Genomic DNA, 12,921 nt, shown 5'->3' with positions numbered 1-12,921 from the left:
ACTGAGCCATGTCTCCAGCCCTGCAGGTTAAAATTCTTAAATTCTAAGTCAGAAATACTGAATAGTATGTACTTTTGTTTGTTTGTTTGTGTTTCGAGACAGGGTTTCTTTGTGTAGCCTTGACTGTCCTGGAACTCACTCTGTAGACTAGACTGGCCTGGAACTCACAGAGATCTGCCCATCTCTGCCCCTGAGTGTCGGGATTAAAGGTGTGCACCACCACTACCCATCGGTAGTATGTACTTTTGGATAACTTCCTGTGCCATAGTAAATATGTTAGCAAAAAAATTTTAAAAGGTAAACACAGATTATTAGTTGTGTGATTAAATAATGTAAAAGTTGAAAGTTATACACATGGCTCTATTAGTATTGCCTAAGATTCATACTTTCATGAATCAAGAAATGGAGCATCTTCCATTGCTGGATGTTGTCCTGGGCTTTGAGGGCCATGGAGATGAATAAAGAGGTGAGTTCCTATTTTCATGGTTCCAGTGGGAGAGGAGGCTAGGTTAGGAAGTGAATAAACTTGTTAGGAGAGCGAGCGCTCTGCTGTCCCTGGCTGCTTTGAAGACATGAAATAGGATGCTGTAGGCGAAGAGCCTAAGTTAGAATGCCTGAGGCTTCCAGTGACAGAAGATGCCACTCGAGCTGGGCCAGATAGAAAGGAGCGGGCCAGGAACCGGGCACAGCTCATCTGCAGCCTGAGAACTTTATGAGGAACCTGCTTCCTCCTGTCTCTCTCCCTGTTACCATCACTGAATACCTCCAGGCTGGTCCTCCGGGATACAGGATGTCTGCAAGAGTGGAACCAGCTTCTCTTGTAGAAGGACGGACATTGTCTCCTGTCTCCGCTCTTTTAGGAGCTAATAAGTCTTTGCCACACGTTATCCTAATGGGACTGAAGCTATCGGTACACGGCTTTACCATGTTTGCTGTAGAGTCCTGAAGAACGAGGGCAAAGTGTTGTTCCATGGCCACTGCAGTGAGTGACTGGGGTGACCTCTGGAGTCACCTTGCCAGGCTGACATTGCTAGCAGCGTCATTGTAGCCCAAACGAAGGGAACATAAGTCAGTGATGATTATTGTCAAGCAGAACTTGAAGAGTGATGGAACTCTTCAATTAAATACGATTTTCAGCTTGCTCTTAATTTCTTTTCTGTCATTAATTTTTTTAGGGTGCCAGTATAGTCAGCTTCAGTGTTATGTTTTTGTTTTCCAAGTACTCCTTAATTATAAATAAAATTGAAATTAGAATAATGGACTTCTTTTTCTGTAGTGGATTATAGAGTTTATCCTAAACCTATTCACCTTTTTCTTTTTGTATTTTCATTTGTTTTTTTTAAATATATTTTTATTTGAAATAGAGTTATATCGCTTTTTCCCCCTTTTCCTCCTTCCAACCCCTCCCAGGTACTTTGTTTCAAACTCTCCCCATGTTTCAGGGCTGGCCACTCTGCACTGACCAACCAGTAAGGCGCCTCATCCCTGGGAGAGGCTAACTCCTTCTCTCAGCAGTCACTCATCTTTAGTTCTTGTCTGGGCCCCCACAGAAATTTCCCCCTTCCGTGTTAACCTGCCCATTGATATTGCTGTTGTTCTGACCTTGTTCCTGCAGCCATTCCTGGGAGAGACTTTTTCACAGCAGACTTCTGGGTATTCTGGCTCTTCTGCTATGCTCCCTGAACTGTAGATGGAGGAGCTGTGGTGTAGATGCATCTGTTGGGGCCTGGCTCCTCGTGATCCGTTGATCTCCGCATTGGGTCTAGTTGTGGTTTTCTGTGATGGTCTCCATTTGTTTTAAAGAGAGACTGCTTTCATGCAGGGTGACAGCTATACATATCCAGGAAAGGTGGTCTCATACACGTAGGTTTTATTTTTGTTTTTAGTTATATGTATTTATGTGTGGACTTAGCACATGAGTCCAGTGCCCATGGAGGCCAGAATGGGACATTGGATCCCCTGGAACTGAAGTTATAGACAGTTACCAGCATGGATGTTGGGAACGGTATTCCAAGTCCTTTGCAAAGCCAGTGTGTGTATGCTCCTAACCTCTGAGCCATCTCTCCAGCCCTCCATTCACTTTGAATTTACCTCATCCAGAACAGATAAATGCAACAGATAAATGCAGGACCAAGAGAGTACTAGTTGAAGGTTCTTGATGGAAACATATTTAGTTTGACAACTTGGATGACATCATTTTTTAAAAAATCAAAAAGGTGAGTTACTTGCTGATGGATTTACTTAATCCAGCTTGCCATGTAGAGTGTGTGCTTAGGAAGTGTTGGTTGACTGAAGTCCTTTGCAGAACTCATGACCAAGATAAACATAAACCTTTTTATGCTGTGTAAATATGCTTTGTTTTTAGTTGGCATGCTTTTTTTTTCTCATTTAGTTATCAATTCATGCAGCCGGTGTTGGATTTTTATCAGGCATTGTGGAGGATAGGGCTAAGAGGGCCTTCATCTGTGCCATTAGGAAGCCCAAGAGAACTAGGAACAGAGTTGATGATGGCAGAGTAGACATGCGTGAGGTACCCAACTCTCTCTAGGGTGAGAGCCCAACCCAGCTGTGGGCCGCCAGCAGATGATGTGTCTTGGAGAGGTTCCACTGAAATCCTGAAGAATGTGTGGAGATTGGCATGGGGAAGAGGGGTGCAGAGCCCAGTTGGACAAAGTTCAGCTTAGGTATCAAGGTAAGAAATTATTTGGTCAGTGTGGAAAACTACAAATAGTTCTGGAAGTGAGAGAGTATATGAGGTTAATTAGAGACTGGCTCTGGAAGGGTTTGCACCCTTGGTCAAGGAGCAGTGGGCCGATTTTGAACATAGTAGTCCTATGTGTCAAGTTAGCACCAGAGAAAGGATAAGCATTGGATAGTTGTTGGGTTTAGTCCCCGGTATCTATGTTGGGTGGCACACGACTGTCTGTAACTCCAGCTCTAGGCAATCTAAAAATCCTCGAAACTCCTAGGACGCCTGTACTTACGTGCACACACCTACGCAGACCCATGTACATATAATTGGAAAAAAAGTGGGGGTGCTACAGAGGTCTCCCAAAGATGACAGGGCTCCTGTGATACGGTGATGGAAGGGTAAAGAGGTGGGAGGGTGAACTGTAGGTCTAATCACGGTGAGTTCATTCTGCAGGCTTCAGTGAAAGGTGGATTGGTGGGGAAGCAGGGCAGGGTGACTGTCATTCAGGTGGTTAGCACAGGCTTCTGTGTGGGGATTTTAATATAGTTCCCACGTTAATCTTATATAGCTTGGTCCATGGAAAGTGTGCAAAGTTATAAGTGATAGAGGAAGAGCTGTATAGTATCATTAGATAGCCCTCCCCCACCCCCCACTCCTGAAGATTGACTTATTTTATGTGTAAGTGCTTACCTGCATATCGGTATGTGCATCACATGCATGCCTGGTGCCCATGGAGGCCCAGGAGAGGGTGTTGGATTCTCTGGGACTAGAGTTACAGCTGGCTGTGAGCTACCATGTCGGAGCTAGGAACTGAACCCAGGTCTCTGTAAGAGCAGGAAGTGTACCTGCCTGTGAGTATCTTAGTATGGACCCATGTGTGCTATGCTATGTGTGTGGAATCAGTTTTCTTCTTCTTCCATGTAGGTTCTAGGTATCCAGCTCAAGTCACCAGCAAGCAGCTTACCCACTGAACCTTCTTGGCGCCCTGTAATAGCTTATAAAATCCCTTAGCAAACATAAATCTCAGAAAGCCATACTGTTTAAACATATGCTCTATAAATGTAGCAAAGGGCAGTAACAGATACTGTGTAACACCTAGGATCGGATGTTGTGAATCCTTCCTCTCTCCTCCTTCCCTGTGCTTTGATGATTGGAATTTTTAATCTATTAATGGGTTTGGTGGCAAGCTTTTCATTTTTGCTACTTGCTTTTTTTTTGTAAATTAAGATAAAAAGAAAGATTAAGACATTTTAAAAGCAAGCAATATATAGTGGAGGTTGACTTTGTTGGAAGCAGATGAATTTTCTGGGGAGATAATCTTTAAAAAATGCCATGTCAGGGAAAAATGTGATTTTAGCCTCTATAGAAACATAATAGTAAAAACTGCCTGGCATAGAAATATTTTTTTTTTAGTCGTATACATAAATTAAGAGATTTGGTTTTGTCTGAGGCTTTTATCTAAGCTAACTCATGCTGAAATCTGGGAAGTAGGTACATGGCTTTACACTTACATTGCCACAAGCTCTGTAGGGCTTTGCAAATCCCAGGGGCACCGTGGACGAAGCAAGGCATTCACTCCTGAAGGTGTTTATCTAAAATCTGATTGGAAGGGGCAGTGGAGAGATTGTTGGTAAAGTGCTTGCCCCTAACCTGTGTAAAAAACAAAGTGTAGACTGTAAGAACCAGAGGTAGGGAGGACCAGACCAAAACAGCGTCTTCTGGGTGTAACAGGACCAGTGCACCCAGGAACTCACTCACGGCCGCTGTACTTGCGTGCACTAGATCTGTACAAGGCGAAGGCAGTCAGCATTCCAACACAATGGGAAGTGAGTGGTTCATGGGCCCTCAGCCCTCACTGAGAAGCCCTGGGCTGTGCCTGAATTCCGAGGAGGGAGAGTCAGTTTTCCTTACGGGCGTGCCCTCGTGTACACCCAGAAGTATATGGGCAGCATAAAGTGGAGTCCATGGGTTATGACGTTAAAAAACAAAGAAAAGAAAAAAAAGAGGACAGGAAGTTGGGAGTAGGGAGGTCAGGGTGGATCTGGGAAGAGTTAGGGGTAGAGTTGGAGGTGAATGCGATCAGAATACATTGAGGGCCGGAGAGATGGCTCAGTGGGTAAGAACACTGGCTGCTCTTCTAGAGGACCAGGTTCAGTTCTCAGCACCCATATGGCGGCCCTCAACCAACCGGCTGTAACTCTGGTTCTAGGGGATCCAAGATTCTTCTGGCCTCTTGTGGCATCAGATACGGTCTTGGTGCAAAGACTTATATACAGGCAAAACAACCTACACATAAAATAAATGCATAAATTACATTTAGAAAGTACCATTGTATGAAATTCTCCAATAATTAATAAAAATACGTATTTTTTTAAAAACCAGACTTGGCGGTACATGCTTATAGTCCCAGTACTGGAAAGGTAGAGGCAGGTAGCCAGCCTGCTTAGTCTAATGGGTGAGCTGCAGGCCAATGACAGGCCCTGTTTCAAAGGTGATGACATTCCTGAGATACCCGGGAATCCCAGGAATGGTATTGGAGGTTGTCCCCTGGCCTTGAGACGCATGCGCGCGCGCACACACACACACACACACACACACACACACACACACACACAAACACACACACACAAACTATAAGTAAGAATCAGTGTCTTAACTCTTGACACTTCTGTGCCTTCCAATTCCATAAACCCCAGAATCCACAAGACAGGGAGGGGAGGGGACATAGAGGAAGGCGTTATATATGCAGTTGAATGGATTTTCCATATTCCTCCATTCCTTTTAACGGTGGGAGCACAGACATAATCCTGTTCCCTCTCTTCCCTTGAAGCATCCTCTCCTGTGCCACAGATGGGTGTTTTCCCCGTGGGGAGTGACGGGGCACACTTTGAGATAGTTCAGCCCTGAGAAGAAGAACAGCTTCTCTGTGCTCTTGGCAGGACCATCTCCAGAGGAGCATGCAGTGAAATGTCTGTGGCTGCGATGATCTCCTACCCCATGCCCCGCACCCACCCAGGGCGTCCGTTTGCAGAGGAGTCTTGTAAAATCATGGATTCCCGTAGGCCTTCCCGGTGGTTTATGGCGCCAGCAGCACACTAGGTCCGATACAGAAGCGAGCTTTCAGGATCTTGAGTGCACTGTTCTTTTTATTAATGTGAGAGGCAGGGCTCGAGTGAAGTGATGGATGGTGGCGCAGCTCTCCAGAGTTTTACCCCTAAAGCCTAGTGAGTTCTAGAACAAAATTCTTCTGCTGAGGGTCGTTCTTTCTTGGGCTCCCCTTTTCGTTTATAACAGGATCTCTCTCTCTCTCTCTCTCTCTCTCTCTCTCTCTCTCTCTCTCTCTCTGTGTGTGTGTGTGTGTGTGTCTCACTCAGTACTGGAGATAGAGGTGAGATTGTCACACTTCCAGACAGGCACTCTATAGCTGAGCTACACTTCTAGCCCTTTTTTTTTACTTTTTATTTTGACACAGGGTCTCACTAACTTGCCCAGGCTGGCCCTGAACTCACTGTCACTCAGCAGGCTTTGGACTTGTGATCTTGTGATCAGTCCCCTGAGTGGCTGATCACACGCCTGTCCCAACAGGCCTGGCTAGTTAATTGAGGGTTTCTTTCCTCACCGTTTTGATGGTTTGTGTCTCCTTGTGTCCTAGGCTGTTAAATGCCGCCTGGTTGCTCACGCAAAGGGCACCAGACTGTAGTGGCTTGTGCTGGTGTTGAAATGACTCCAGGGTGAGGTGACTGCAGATGGCAAGTGGGAGCTGAGCTTAGATGACCTCTGTAATAACCCTCTGACTGACCTCAGCAGTCCGTGTAATTTGCTTTTCACTGTGCTCCTACATGAGGGTTGTGACTTCTTACGGAGAGCCAGAGCCTCTACGTCCGGCCCAGGCCCTGGGCAGGTGTCTGTGTGCTCTTTGAGGGAAGGATGCTAAGTAAGGCCTTTGCAGCGGGTGGTCTTTGCCATCCGCCAATGATGGTAGCATTGTTGCTGTTATAGATGGGATTAAAAATCCATAAGGAGGGGGCTGGAGGGAAGGCTCAGCAGTTGAGGTTGCATGCGTTTCTTCTGAAGGACCTGAGGTCAGGTCACAGCACCCACAGCTGCCAGTAAGTACAGCTCCAGGGGATGCGATGCTCTCTCTGGCACCTGCATTCATGTACACACACACACACACACACACACACACACACACACACACACACACACACACACACCCCAAATAAATAAAATAAAAATCATAGAAAGAAAATTTAAAAATAAAACCCCAGCCTAGTGGTGGTGGTACACGCCTTTAATCCCAGCATTTGGGAGGCAGAGGCAGGTGGATCTCTGAGTTTGAGGCCAGCCTGGACTACAGAGCGAGTTTTAGAACAGCCAGGATTACACAGAGAAACCCTGTCCCCAAACCCAACCCAACCCAACCCAACCCAACAAAACGACACGACACGACACGACACGACACGACACAACACAACAGAAAGGAATCCATCAAGGGGCGCTGCTCAGCAGCAAGGCCAGAGTTGGGTGCAGTTCATGCGGCTGGGTGCAGGGCACCTTCGTCCTTATAAGGTTATCTTCAGGTTCAGACGCCAAGCTGAGATAGTTTACGGTTGACTCAGGACACCTTTCAGGGGAATGGCTGAGGCCTGCAGCAGTGGCCAATCCTGTTGCCTGCCTAATCGAGTGAGTGGCAGGAAGATGGATCAGTCTCTCTTGGCGTTGGTATTGGTCACAGCAGCGTCCCGAGATAACTTCACCTCATTCCTTGGTGTTTTAGGTGAGATGAGCGAGAGCCGAGCGAAGAGAGTTCGAATAAAAGAGGTCGACGGCTGGACCCTGAGGATGCTAATTGATTATGTTTACACCGCAGAAATTCAGGTCACAGAAGAAAATGTACAGGTAAGAGCAGACGCTTCACGCCGCTTAGCTCTTTGTGCGTGCCATTTTTCTAATCTAAAAAACACATTCCCACACAGCATACAGTTCGTGCCAGCAGTGATAAGATTCACTGTTGAAATTTTATTTTCTGAGGGACATTGGGGATGACTGCATCTTCTTAATGGTGTTTCTGATTTCAGTCCCTTTTATATCTTCGCAGATCCGAGACACATCTTTTATCTCTCTGAGTAATGCTCCCTCTCTGTGACAACACTGTCACAGTCTTTATGGCTCCTGCTTCATGCAGCCCACAGTTTTTCTTTATTCCTTTGAAGGATAAAGTCTACAAAGGATGTTTTTGACTGCCAACATTCATTCGTTCCTTATTGAGTATCCTCTTTCAGTAATTCTGGAATTTAGCCAAAATTTGATGTGGCATCTTATTTTCCGTAGAGAACAAATGCTTTATGAACGTAAAGTAAATGTTTAAATGTTTTAAGTGCCATGGAAGGATGTGGCTGAAAAAAGTGGAAGTTTCTTCTCAGAATAGCCCCGATTTGAATAAGAATGGTCCCTACAGGCTCATATATTTGACTGCTTATTCTCCAGGGAGCGGAACTGTTTGAAAGGATTAGAAGGATTAAGAGGTGTGGTCTTGTTGGAGGAAGTGTGTCACTGGGGGTGGTGGGCTTGGAGGTTTCAAAGGCTCAAGCCAGACCCAGTGGCTCTCTCTTGGCCTGAGGATGAGGATGTAGGTCTCAGCTACTGCTCCAGCTCCATGTCTGCCTTCCTGTCATCCCCATCATGGTGGTAACGGACTAAACCTCTGAAACTGTGAGCAAGCCCCAATTAAATGCTTTCTTTTATAAGTTACTCTGGTCCTGGTGCCTCTTCCCATCTTCCCAGTCATAGAACAGTGACGAGGACAGGCTCTTTTCTGTGAATATTCCTCACATTACCATCTTCTCCTTCCTGAGAAGGTCAGCTGCTGTTCTCTATTTGAGACAGATCCCTTCAGCCATGCATTGATTCAAGTACATGAGCACACGGCAGGCTTGCATAGAATTTAAATTTTGAGTGTGTTTATTCTGTATTTGTTTGGCAACTTTTTTTTTTTTCAACTCAACAGAATGGCTTGTTCTTTTGTGTGCTGTCTCATAGGGTAATGGGTGTGCATGACGCTCCCCTTTTATGGATTTCTGCAGTGAATGGGCATCTTAATATTTGCGTGCAAGAATCCCACAGGCCGGACTCCCAAAAGTGGAGTGAGTTGAGCAAAGAATACGTGCATCCTTTAACTCGGGGCAGCTATGCCCTGTCAACATTTAAATGCAACATTTGTATTTAGTCCTTTCAGCTATTTTTAGTTTATATGTCTGAGTTTGTGTGAGTGTATGCCGTGTGTGTGTGTGTGTGTGTGTGTGTGTGTGTTCAAGCGCTCGTGACCCCTGGAGCTGGACTTCCAGGTGCTTGTCATCTTTTTGACATGCGTGCGGAGAACCAAACTTTGGTTTTCTGGAAGAATAAGCAAGTGTTCTCCGCTGCTGAGCCATCTCGGCGGCCCCTAGAACCAAACTCTGAAGAAACAGTTTCTCAATTCTACTGGGACAAATCAGATAGGGGTTCCATATCTTCTGCCTCTGACGGGCTGAAATGTTTTACCTCGTGTTGAACGGAGACTGAAGAACCGCTGTCATGGCATGATGCCTGCTAACTGTAAAATGTTAGCTGCAGGAAGCTGATACTCCTGGCGGTCCTTTGAACTATTCTCTTTATAGACTGTATAGACTTGGCTTGGACCTTTCACTTACGAGGTAAAACGTTTGAAAATCCACCATGCGTTTTGGAGTTGTGACTAAGGGTGATTGGATCATATGCTTAATGATCCATCCTTTTTTTTTTTTTTTTTTTAATCTGTGGTGGGGCATACATGCTATGGTACACATGCAGAAATCAGAGGACAACCTTGCGCGTCATTTCTTGCCTTGCACCTGGTTAGAGGCAGGGTCTCTTTGTTGTTCAACACTGCACCAGGTTAGCTGACCAGCAAGCTTCCAGGGAGTCTCCTGTCTTGCTGTAGGAACTTTGGTGTTATTAGGATACATCCTACTGTACCCGGCTTTATGTGGGTTCTGGGGATTTGAACTCAAGTCTTTATGTTTGCATAGCAACCACTTTACCCACTATGCCCTCTTCAGAACCTTGAATGCACATGTGTTTTAGTGTGGAGGAATGTGTTGGCATTGTGTCAGGAAATGAGAGTAGGTTGCAACACGTCACCTCCTTCTGGACTTTTCTGTACATTTAAACTATTTTTTGGGTTCTGGAGACATTGTCTTCAATAAGAAAGTGCCTTGGTTTTCCTTTTTCTGCTTTTTATTTGTTGATGTGCATGAAGGTCCTTATGCTTGATACCTACCTAGCAGATGGGTTATAGGTTTCTGTGACCCGTAATGGCCACGTGGAGGGAAATTGCTGAAGACGTACAGGCCTGAGAGTCTAAACAGTAAGGTCTGTCCTTCCTGTAGTTTGTAGCAGTTTTTACTGTGGGAACATTGCCTGTGAGGAGTGAGAACACCTCTCAGGTTTCTTTTAATAACTGTCACACTCCCGTTTTAATATATTAGTCACAGCCTTTGAGAGGAACTCCCTGCCGTGATGGTTTGCCTTGTGTGCGTTGCTAGCCCTTGCAGAAGTACATTCTCAGAGTTGCATTGGGCGGCCTTCTTAGTTCTATAGCTTTCCTTTAGAGGGGGAGGGGGTTTCTTCAGCTTAGGGGTACCCCGGTTTAATAAAATCCTTATTTTGTAGTCCACTGGAAAGTCCATGTTGTGAAAAGACGTTTCTGTAGCTAGTAGTTTTTAGTGAACTCTAGGGTAAGGCTGTATAGATGAGTGAGTGTCAAACTTCTCTTTACCTGGCTTTGATTATCTTTGTCTGTCTGTGCATTGTTTAAAGTTTCTCATCCAGTCCAGTCCGTTCTGAGGAAAGGGGCAGTGCGCTGGAGGTGACCTCAGGGCGGTTACATTGAAGTCTTGACACCAGGCTGGCTGCCTTGTGTACTGTTTTTTCTAGAATGGATGGTGAGAACAGAACACTGTAGAATGCAGATCTTTGCTCTTGTTGCTTGATTTTCGCATCAGACCTAGAATCAAATCTTTTGCAAGACGAACTCCTTTTTCTAAGCTTCTGATTTGGAAGCAAAGCTGAGTGACAGTGTGACAAGTGTCTCTGGGGTCGTGTGTTTCGTCGAGACTCTCAGCGCTTTAGGGTACTTGGGACCAGCTGTCTCTCGGTCAGCTGGTGACAGAAGAGGACCTTTGTCCTGTTTCTCCCGTCTTCTAGTGTGAGTTCCTTCCCCAGGCGGTCTCCTATTGCACACATTTAAAACACTACGACAGCTATTTGAGGTGAAGGCTGTTAACTTTGAGTCACAGTGAGGGAATGAGTAATTTGAGGATTTCACTCCAAAGAAGGAAGAATCTCTCTGTATTATATAAGCAATAAGGCTATTTCAAGTTTCCTTGATTTTGATTTCCCCCCCCTTGGTAGTACTGTTGGTTTTTTGTTAGGTATTTTTAAACTTTGAGTTTGGCTGTCTTGTTTCGTATATTTCAAAGTTGGCGAATAATTTGAGCTAGATGAATTTACAGTCATTTGGGTTCTCAAGGGAAGGTGAAAAGAAAACCTGTATTTCCCCATGACCTCGCTCTAGTTCGGCCTCTTTGTACAAATAGCATATTGTCTTTTCTGCCTTCTTCCCAACTGGCTAAAATGTGCTACCGCATGTCTGAATTTGCTTCTTAGCAGACTTTATAAATGTTATAAATCTAGGGAATAAAGAAAACAAAGCTGCAGCCTGCTGTTAAAAGGGCTTTTAAATGTCTCCAGTCACGGACGCCTCTAAGCTTTTCCTCAGGGGAGGGGAAAAAGAATATGCCTGAACTTTTGCGTGCTTTCAGAAGATCCATGTACATTTTCCTTCTTTCTCAGTACTGTGAGAAGCTGTAGCCAGCCCAGCGTTGTGGCACATGCCTGTGATAGTAGCTCAGCTGTTCTCAACCCTCCTGATGCTGCGACCCTTTAATACAGCTCCTCAGGTTGAGGTGACCCCCAACCATAAAATTATTTATATCGCTACTTCATAACTGGAATTTTGCTAGTGTTATGAATCGTAATGTAAATATCTGATAGCAGGATGTCTGACATGTGACCCCTGTGGAGGAAGTGAGAACCTCTGCATGAGGGAGGCTGAAGTGGGAGGGTCATGAGTTCGAGGATAGCAGAGGGACCCTGCAGGCACCGATGCAGGCAGTGATCCATGAAGAGATGAGAATGAAAACCTGGTTCGGATTGACTTCATCGGCATATTTAAAACACAGTATAATTTGGGGAAAAGTTTCTAGGCAGCAACCATTCCCATTCCAGGTATACTAAAAAGCTTATGATATGACTACTTAGAAACTCCTTTACAAAGGACATGTGACCATGAGGGTGGGTTCTGCAGCTAAAAGGCTAATCTACTGTGGTTTCTGATGAAGTTAGCATAGAGGTCAGCAGTATATAAATTCCCTGTGACATCTCCCCAAGAGTGGGTTCAACTGGGAGCTAAAGATAACTGTCTAGGGAGGGAGAGTCTGGGATGAGCATTCTGGGAGATCTGGGCAAGGTCTGCCTCCACAGATAGCAAAAGGATCACCCGATCCTAAACAATATCCACTCCCAGCCTTCTGGGCAGGAAAACAGGTGTTTTATCTCCTCCATTGAGGAGAGGCCCCTGTGTGTTTAACATTGCTGGTTTCCCTAGTGATCTGTGGGTGCGAGGACCTGTGCGACTCCAACAGAGGGCTACATAGTAAGAACCCTGTCTCAAAAAATAACAAACCATAGATGCGTAAAATAAAAACATATGATTGTGTGTATGAATATTATTAAAGCAGCATTTTTAATCAGGTATATCTCCAACCATATACTGTGCATTGTATGTGTGTGTATTTATCTCACTTAATGTTTCTAGTATTATGTGAAATATGTATCAATTGCAATTAAAAAGACAGGCCCAGAGTGCTTAAATAATTTGTTCAGCACCATCCAACTTTTAAAGAGATTTTATTTTATTTGTATGCATACATAGTAGTGTGTGCCAGTGGTCAATACTGGTGTCTTTTTTGCTCTTCATGTTACTGTGTGTGTGTTGCATATGTGTGATAGATGCGTATGAGTGTGTATACTCGCAGAGACCAGAGGCAGGCATCGGATATCATCTTCCTGCATCACTCTCCGCCTTATTCTTTTGAGGCATGGTCTCTCTCTGAACCTGGAACTTGCATGTTTTGCTTAGGCTGGGG

At 45.0% G+C, this 12,921-nt stretch overlaps 1 protein-coding gene across 3 annotated transcripts in view; it reads left to right on the top strand.

The window, feature by feature from the left end:
- Klhl2 (kelch like family member 2) overlaps window positions 1-12,921 on the top strand; it is a 112,221-nt gene that overhangs the window by 32,229 nt on the left and 67,071 nt on the right. For 2 of the 3 annotated variants that reach the window (XM_052752362.1, XM_052752361.1), the window contains exon 4: window positions 7,473-7,594. The exons of the other annotated variant lie outside the window; for it this stretch is intronic. In XM_052752362.1, the coding sequence (XP_052608322.1) occupies window positions 7,473-7,594 (122 nt within the window). The remainder of the gene's footprint in view (window positions 1-7,472; window positions 7,595-12,921) is intronic. 3 annotated transcript variants of the gene reach the window in all.

This window comes from Peromyscus californicus, unplaced genomic scaffold, assembly GCF_007827085.1.
Source record: "Peromyscus californicus insignis strain IS unplaced genomic scaffold, ASM782708v3 Scaffold_23__1_contigs__length_62951481, whole genome shotgun sequence".
Lineage (NCBI taxonomy): Eukaryota > Metazoa > Chordata > Mammalia > Rodentia > Cricetidae > Peromyscus > Peromyscus californicus.
Note: the sequence above shows the minus strand (reverse complement) of the source record. Positions and strands in the feature narration are given on the sequence as shown.